Source organism: Falco biarmicus, chromosome W (genome assembly GCF_023638135.1).
Source record: "Falco biarmicus isolate bFalBia1 chromosome W, bFalBia1.pri, whole genome shotgun sequence".
Taxonomy (NCBI): Eukaryota; Metazoa; Chordata; class Aves; order Falconiformes; family Falconidae; genus Falco; species Falco biarmicus.
The window spans coordinates 8,125,029-8,133,905 of record NC_079310.1 but is presented as its reverse complement, the minus strand read 5'-3'; the positions used below and the strand labels follow the sequence as shown (position 1 = coordinate 8,133,905).

The 8,877-nt window shown below is 54.2% G+C and overlaps 1 protein-coding gene across 1 annotated transcript; it reads right to left on the bottom strand.

Annotated features, from left to right (window-relative positions):
* Positions 1–513: 513 nt before the first annotated feature.
* On the bottom strand, positions 514–3,364 carry LOC130142066 (adenosine 5'-monophosphoramidase HINT1-like). Its single transcript, XM_056323496.1, has 3 exons — positions 3,201–3,364; positions 1,672–1,776; positions 514–861 (listed from the first exon to the last, which is right to left on the bottom strand). The coding sequence occupies exons 2-3, from the start codon at positions 1,738–1,740 to the stop codon at positions 697–699; spliced, it is 234 nt and encodes a 77-aa protein (XP_056179471.1). The 5' UTR covers positions 1,741–1,776; positions 3,201–3,364; the 3' UTR covers positions 514–696.
* Positions 3,365–8,877: the final 5,513 nt, after the last annotated feature.

The following is an 8,877-nucleotide window of genomic DNA, read 5'->3' as shown; positions in this document are numbered from 1 at the left end:
AGGTTGGGAGGGGACAGAGCCAGGACAGCTGACCCAAACTGACAAGGGAGAGATTCCACTGTGCTATGGAAGCACCACAGCTGCCATTCAGGCCGATTGTTTTCTCCCTCCTCACCAGAAAAGGGAGATCAACGGGGCCTTATCATATCACACAGCCGTTGCAGAAGTGCTCCAATGGGAGTTGGATGCTTCCGACACGTTGCACTGTGCCAAAGCCACCCTCGTATGGCACGCCTGTAGCGTCACATACAGTAGTCTCTAAAGTTTTAGCAGCAGCCTACGCTGGCTCTACGTACGTTTGCGTCCCGCCTCCCAAAAGCTAAGAGTTGGCTTCCTACAAGACGCAGGAGACTGCTAAGCGCTTCCAGCGTCACGCTTCAAGCGACTGGGCAAATCATTGCCCATCTATAGAACGCTGTTAACAGACCGAAACATTCCACATACTTACGCTCTGGGGAGACACCGTTTTAACTTGCAGAACCGTTTCCCTCAGTAAGACGCACAAGACAGAGATGATATCCCCATGTTAAATCTTTATTGTGCAACTGCTGCTCAAAGCTTTTACTACCTTCCACAGACACACGCCACAAAAAACCCAAAATCAGACATCAACAGCGGCTAGACCGACGGGCAACAGATGAAATCCATTCAGTGGCGATTTGTACACGTGCAGCCACTCTGGCGGTGCAAAAATCTTTAGCCAGGCGGCCAGCCCCACTGACGGCCACCCAGAAGACGTAGGTGTACGTGATAGACAGGCCGCCCACCCTCGGGCCCTTCATCCACAACCATCCGGAATCCACTGGCCAGGCCCAGGTGAGCAGCACGCTTCTTGCCAACAATCATTAAATGCCCAAGAAGCTGGAGAAGGAAGTACAAAACCATAAATAAAAAAAATAAACAAAGAAGGGAGCGGGCAGGGAGGGAAGGAACGAGAGCAGAGAACCACCCAGAGAAACCAGGTAGCCAATTCCTAGCAATTCAACCAGTGCGCTTCAAAGTACCGTCTGCCCGCCTGCCCGCCCGTCCACCCGCAACTGACGTTTTCCAAGCAAAGCTATAAAGAGCGACTCTGCGCTCTACCGGGGTGGGGGTGTGTGTGTGTGTGGGGAATCAAGAGGGTAACGGACTACAAAACAGCCACAGAAGCCAAGTTTGTCTCCGGTTTAAAGCCCCCGTGATAGCTTCAGGCAAGACAAGCAATTCTGGTGGAAAATAAACTTTAGGCTGCCTTTTGCGTGGGTTTACAAAGTCTCTGAACCTGACTTTCGTCGCTCAAAGCGAAGCATCCAGCACCTCTCAACCAGCTTTGCCCTTCCTCGCCCCTGACCTGCCAAAAACCCCCAAGCCCTCTTCTCCGTATCAGAAGAAGTACTACTACTCTCGCTTCTAAACCACGACAACAGGCACCAGACTGCGCTCCAAAAAAACACCGCCGCGTTCTGCACCGGAAGTACGTGCCCAGGGCTGAGCATTGCTTTATATCACTCCTTTTAGTCAAAAAGCTCAACTCCGTTACAAGCTAGAGGCAAAAGATTATAGCGCCAGAAAGCCCACAGTAGCCTACTGTGCCCTATCGAGAGGAAAAGGGGGGGAATGGGAAAGAGCCTAGGAAATTCGGAACCAATTACAGGTACAGTTTAGCGTACAGAAAGCTTCCACGGCACTCACGGATTCACCAGAATCTTCGGCTTCAGAAAACCTGGTAATTGGCTCCTTCGGCACGACTAGGAAAAGCATCGGAGCTCGCGGTGAAGGATCACAGGACGCAAGGCACTGGAGGAAGAGCAAACAGTGAAAACGCTGAGGTTTTTCCTTACGCGATACTAATACTTTCTATACACAGAATACAACATATTTACAGAGCCCCCTCCAGAAGTGGGATTCGGCACGCAAGGCGACGGGGGCAAGGAGACGGGCCAGTACTTCAGATTAGCGACCTGCGGTATGCTGTCATTTGGGTCGATCGTTTCCTAAGCGGTTTTCCTATTCGATGGGGTCCACGCCGAGGCAGGAGACAAATGGCTTAACTGAATCGGCAAAGAACTTGGTGAAGTGGAAGATGAGCGGCCATCCATTTCCCATGCTACAGGGAGCTCAAGTACTGAACAAAAGCATAATCACAGGAAGCCTGCCAGCGCATAGTACGAGTCTGTCTTCTGTACCGCGCATAAACCCTACCTTCAGAAGCAGAAGACATCCCTAACTGCTAGTCCTCAGCATTTCAATAACAACACGATACGGGACACAGCCTTAAAGTTAACGTCGCGTAGGTAACGGCTGCATTTCCTTCCCCACAGTCTAAGCGGCTCACTCCAGTTCCTAGCGCGTTGTGGTGCGCCAGCACCCGTGAACCTTGCAAGCACGCTCTTGGCACGGTCCCACTTCACCACAGAAACAAGATCCGGGAAGCTTTTGCAGCCTGCGGGATGACCGGCTTCTAGATTTTTTTCAAGAAAGATAAGAAAAGCTGCAATTCTTTGCTTTAACAATCCAGTTTGGGGGTTCAGAACCAAAGCCTAGCACAGCAGAGCTGTGAAATCCCTATAATGCTATTACGAGGCACATCAAGACCTGCCTTTCTCCTAGGCAGGACCAACTCGTTACGGTCAGTACTCAGACGTTCACTGCTGACATACATACGTACGCACAGCCGGAATCCCCGAGGAGACTGACTGCGTGCGCTTTATCCAAGGTTTCAGGACTATCGCCCTACGCGCGGCAGGACCACTCCCATCCCTCGGCAGCAAACTCTGCACGACTTGCAGCGCCAAAGGGATATCACGCGGCAAGCGCCTGCGGCTGCCACCAAGCGCGTTACCGTCAGAGGCCCTCCTCTGCACGCGCACGTGGACACGGTGGGGCTGGGAAGCGAGGCGAGCCGGACAGCACCGGCAACCCAGTACGCGCCGCGGCAGCCGAGGGAGGGGGCACAGAAGCAGCGCGATGTTTATGGGATGGTGCAGCAGAGAGCGCCACAACCCAGAGAGGCCCCGTCCGCCCCCTGCCCCGTCCCTCCACCCACCCGCAGCAACGCCGCCACCCGCCCTGCCGCGCTGCCGGGCACCGCGCAACGGGTCCGGCTCAGGGTGCCTGCGAGCGCGGGGGGGAGGGGGGAGGGAGGGGGGAAGGAAGGGGGAAGGAAGGGGGAAGGGAAGCGAAGCGACGAGGAACCGCGCACAGAGCAAAGCCGCGGCTACCTCCTCGTCCTCGTAGGTGACGTTGGCGGGGAAGCGCCTTGCCGATGATCTTTCCGAAGGCAGCAGTGGCGCCACCGGGCCGGGCGGCCCGCGCTCCAATAACCTCGTCAGCCACGACAGCGCCCGTAGTCGCCCCCGCGCTTCCGCCACTCGGCCAGCCCCTCCGCGGCGCCCATTGGGCCGCCAGATCGCCGCCGGCCGATCCCGCGTCTCGATTGGCTGGCTCGCCTGTCGTTTTCGCTTGTCGCCGCCCCCTCGCCGGGTCCGCCCTCGTCGACCGGGTGCTTACCGGGGCTCAGGGAGTTTGCGTGCCCTCGGGGCGCGGAGGGATCCGACCTGGGGGTGGAGGGAGAAGACGTTGGGCGAGCCCGCGGAGGCAGCTGTGCCGCGTAGTGCTGCGACCCTGCGGGCGGGCAACGAGGTCCCACAAGAGGCTGTTGTCGCGAGAAGTACCGTTTCTTGTTTCTTATTACCGCATCGAGCCCACCCCAGGCGGGCTTGTGGCTTTTTGGTGCTGCTCCCTCCAGTCAAATGGCTGCTTTTTCACTAAAAGGAGTGATATAAAGCAATGCTCAGCCCCGGGCATGTACTTCCGGTGCAGAACGCAGCGGTGTTTTGGAGCGCACTCTGATGCCTGTTGTCGTGGTTTAGAAGCGAGAGTAGTAGTACTTCTTCTGATACGGAGAAGAGGGCTTGGGGGGGTTTGGCAGGTCAGGGGCGAGGAAGGGCAAAGCTGGTTGAGAGGTGCTGGATGCTTCGCTTTGAGCTAATAAAGATTTAGCACGGGGATATCCCCTCCGTCTTGTGCGCCTTACTGAGGGAAACAGTTCTGCAAGTTAAAAGGGTGTCTCCGCGGAGTGTAACTACGGGGAATGTTTCCGTCTGTTAACAGCGTTCCATAGATGGGCAATGATTTACCCGGTCGTTTGAAGCCTGACGCAGGAGCTCCAGTTCTTTGTCACTTTTAGTGCCAAGTGAGAAAAAGCGGAGCCTAGATCCTTTTTCTCACAGGAGCCTCTTATTGCTCAGAAAGAAGGCTTTTTCTCTTGAATCTCTCCCCGCGCCCCACCCCCACCCCAAGGGGACTGGATCCCCAGATATTTCCCAACTTTCCTGCCTCCAAAGCGTCCTGTTCCTACCCCAGTCACTATCGTTCTTTAAACCACCAACCCCCTTCAACTTTGACACGGGGGAAGCTGCCTTTTAGGCTTTGTGAAGGGCTGACCTTGGCCGGCTGCCCAGGGGCTCTCTCACTGCCCCCCCTCAACAGGGCAGGGGGAGAAAACAGGATGAAAAGGTTCCTTCGGGAAACATCCACCTGCCGGATCCCCGGGCAGCAAGGCAATACCGGCCCCGGCCAGCCTTTTGCCCTTCCTTAACTATGCTTTCACAGGGGCGCCGCCAGCTTCGCTTTGCTGCTCAGCTTTGGCCTGCGGGGAGTCCGGTGCCTAGCTAGCTGGCTGGAACCAGCTGTGCCCGCCACAGGGCAGACCCTGGCCTCTTCTCACAGAGGCCACCCCTGCAGGCCGCACCTGGGGCGCCGTGTCCGGTTCTGGTCCCCACAATTCCAAAAAAGACGCAGACAGACCGCAGAGGGTCCCAAGGAGGGCCACGAAGACGATCAAAGGGCTGGAGAGCCTGCCCTGGGAGGAAAGACTGAAGGAGTTGGGTCTTTTCTCCCTTGGAGAAGAGAAGGCTCAGGGGAGACCTCATCGCAGTATTCCAGTGCTTAAAGGGTGGCTACAAAGAGGACGGAGGCTCTCTCTTCACAAGGAGCCACGCAGACAAGACAAGGGGCAACAAGTACAAGTTGCACCAGGAGAGAGGCTTCGCCCCAAAACAAGACAGAGGTTTTTTGGTTTGTGTGTTTTCTTGGTTGGGGGTGTGCGTGCGTGTGTGTGTGTGTGTTGGGTTTAACAGCGAAAACAGTCATCCACTGGAACAGCCCCCCCAGGGCTGCGGCAGAGTCCCCATCGCCGGAGGTTTTTGAGATGCAATCGGACAGGGGGCTAGACGATCTCATCTAGGCTCCCTTGCCCACAACAGGTTGGACCAGCTGATCTGCTGAGGTCCCTTCCCACCTGGGCTGCTCCGATTCTTCAGCGGACCCCTGCTGAATAACCCTTTGCGCTCTCTGGTTTGGAGCAACGTGTCGGCAACCTTGCCTGCGAGGCGAGACGTACATTCCGCCGGGCGCCACAGACTTCTAAAACCTGTGGTAATCACCCAGTCTCTCTGAACATACCTTAGCTTCTTCAAGATTCCCCCGCCCCCAGAAGCGGGACCACCACCTAGATACCTTAGGGAGCTTACGCAGACAGCACAATAGAGGTTACCTAGCTCAATCCTTCAGTAAGCAAACACTGCACCGGTGCAGTTTCAAGGAAACATCGTCATATGTCACTTTCCATCCACTTCAGGTAAATCATTTCCATCTCCTCCCCGGGGAGATTAAATAAAGGGTTACTTACCAAACTTCACCTGATCGCTTGGGGATATAGAAGAGATGAAGACGCCTTCCAGTGGGCGTCTCGGATGCCTCAGTAACATGCTGTTCAAGGGCCACGAAGGATCGCCCTGCTTTCCCGTGCCCATCTCCCTTTTGTAACAGCCGTTAAAGAAAGATGAAGTTTGCCATCTCCCCGCGATGTAGTTTTGGCTTGGATGGAGGTAACTTTCCCCATAGCAGCCCTCATAGTGCTGTGCTTTGTAGTTGTAGCTAGGAGGGTGTTGAGAGCACAGCGATGTTTTGGCTACTGCTGAGCAGTGCTCCCCACGGCATGGAGGCTGCCTCTCCAACCACCCCCACCCCCACAGCCCAGTAAGCTGGGGGTGGGCAAGAGGTTGGGAGGGGACAGAGCCAGGACAGCTGACCCAAACTGACAAGGGAGAGATTCCACTGTGCTATGGAAGCACCACAGCTGCCATTCAGGCCGATTGTTTTCTCCCTCCTCACCAGAAAAGGGAGATCAACGGGGCCTTATCATATCACACAGCCGTTGCAGAAGTGCTCCAATGGGAGTTGGATGCTTCCGACACGTTGCACTGTGCCAAAGCCACCCTCGTATGGCACGCCTGTAGCGTCACATACAGTAGTCTCTAAAGTTTTAGCAGCAGCCTACGCTGGCTCTACGTACGTTTGCGTCCCGCCTCCCAAAAGCTAAGAGTTGGCTTCCTACAAGACGCAGGAGACTGCTAAGCGCTTCCAGCGTCACGCTTCAAGCGACTGGGCAAATCATTGCCCATCTATAGAACGCTGTTAACAGACCGAAACATTCCACATACTTACGCTCTGGGGAGACACCGTTTTAACTTGCAGAACCGTTTCCCTCAGTAAGACGCACAAGACAGAGATGATATCCCCATGTTAAATCTTTATTGTGCAACTGCTGCTCAAAGCTTTTACTACCTTCCACAGACACACGCCACAAAAAACCCAAAATCAGACATCAACAGCGGCTAGACCGACGGGCAACAGATGAAATCCATTCAGTGGCGATTTGTACACGTGCAGCCACTCTGGCGGTGCAAAAATCTTTAGCCAGGCGGCCAGCCCCACTGACGGCCACCCAGAAGACGTAGGTGTACGTGATAGACAGGCCGCCCACCCTCGGGCCCTTCATCCACAACCATCCGGAATCCACTGGCCAGGCCCAGGTGAGCAGCACGCTTCTTGCCAACAATCATTAAATGCCCAAGAAGCTGGAGAAGGAAGTACAAAACCATAAATAAAAAAAATAAACAAAGAAGGGAGCGGGCAGGGAGGGAAGGAACGAGAGCAGAGAACCACCCAGAGAAACCAGGTAGCCAATTCCTAGCAATTCAACCAGTGCGCTTCAAAGTACCGTCTGCCCGCCCGCCTGCCCGTCCACCCGCAACTGACGTTTTCCAAGCAAAGCTATAAAGAGCGACTCTGCGCTCTACCGGGGTGGGGGGGGTGTGTGTGTGGGGAAACAAGAGGGTAACGGACTACAAAACAGCCACAGAAGCCAAGTTTGTCTCCGGGTTAAAGCCCCCGTGATAGCTTCAGGCAAGACAAGCAATTCTGGTGGAAAATAAACTTTAGGCTGCCTTTTGCGTGGGTTTACAAAGTCTCTGAACCTGACTTTCGTCGCTCAAAGCGAAGCATCCAGCACCTCTCAACCAGCTTTGCCCTTCCTCGCCCCTGACCTGCCAAAAACCCCCAAGCCCTCTTCTCCGTATCAGAAGAAGTACTACTACTCTCGCTTCTAAACCACGACAACAGGCACCAGACTGCGCTCCAAAAAAACACCGCCGCGTTCTGCACCGGAAGTACGTGCCCAGGGCTGAGCATTGCTTTATATCGCTCCTTTTAGTCAAAAAGCTCAACTCCGTTACAAGCTAGAGGCAAAAGATTATAGCGCCAGAAAGCCCACAGTAGCCTACTGTGCCCTATCGAGAGGAAAAGGGGGGGAATGGGAAAGAGCCTAGGAAATTCGGAACCAATTACAGGTACAGTTTAGCGTACAGAAAGCTTCCACGGCACTCACGGATTCACCAGAATCTTCGGCTTCAGAAAACCTGGTAATTGGCTCCTTCGGCACGACTAGGAAAAGCATCGGAGCTCGCGGTGAAGGATCACAGGACGCAAGGCACTGGAGGAAGAGCAAACAGTGAAAACGCTGAGGTTTTTCCTTACGCGATACTAATACTTTCTATACACAGAATACAACATATTTACAGAGCCCCCTCCAGAAGTGGGATTCGGCACGCAAGGCGACGGGGGCAAGGAGACGGGCCAGTACTTCAGATTAGCGACCTGCGGTATGCTGTCATTTGGGTCGATCGTTTCCTAAGCGGTTTTCCTATTCGATGGGGTCCACGCCGAGGCAGGAGACAAATGGCTTAACTGAATCGGCAAAGAACTTGGTGAAGTGGAAGATGAGCGGCCATCCATTTCCCATGCTACAGGGAGCTCAAGTACTGAACAAAAGCATAATCACAGGAAGCCTGCCAGCGCATAGTACGAGTCTGTCTTCTGTACCGCGCATAAACCCTACCTTCAGAAGCAGAAGACATCCCTAACTGCTAGTCCTCAGCATTTCAATAACAACACGATACGGGACACAGCCTTAAAGTTAACGTCGCGTAGGTAACGGCTGCATTTCCTTCCCCACAGTCTAAGCGGCTCACTCCAGTTCCTAGCGCGTTGTGTGTGAGAAAGAAAGAAAGTAGGAAAGAAGGAAAGAAGGTAAGGAAGGAAGTAAGGAAGGAAGGAAGGAAGGAGGGAAGGAGGGAAGGAGGGAAGGAAGGAAGGAAGGAAAGGAAGGAGAGGAAGGAAGGGAAGGAAGGAAGGAAGGAAGGGAAGGAAGGAAGGAAGGAATGAAGGAAGGAAGGAAAGGAAGGAAGGAAGGAAGGAAGGAAAGAAAGAAAGAAAGAAGAGTACCCTGGATCGAGGAGAGACATGGAGAAGGATGCAGTTGAGGCAAGAACCAGAGGGACTGGTCTGAAGAGGATGAAGAAGCAGCCCAGACAGTACATTAATTTCTGAAGCCTTGTGGGGGATTGGTGGCTGTGCCAGAGTAAGGTGTGGGAACTACTTATTAAAGTTATCCTGGGATGGAATGGTAAAAGCCTTGTTGCAGCTGGCTAGTTTTGATTGTGCTGTGACAGAGTATGGCACTGCAAAAACCAGACCCAGGGCCTGTCCTGCCCA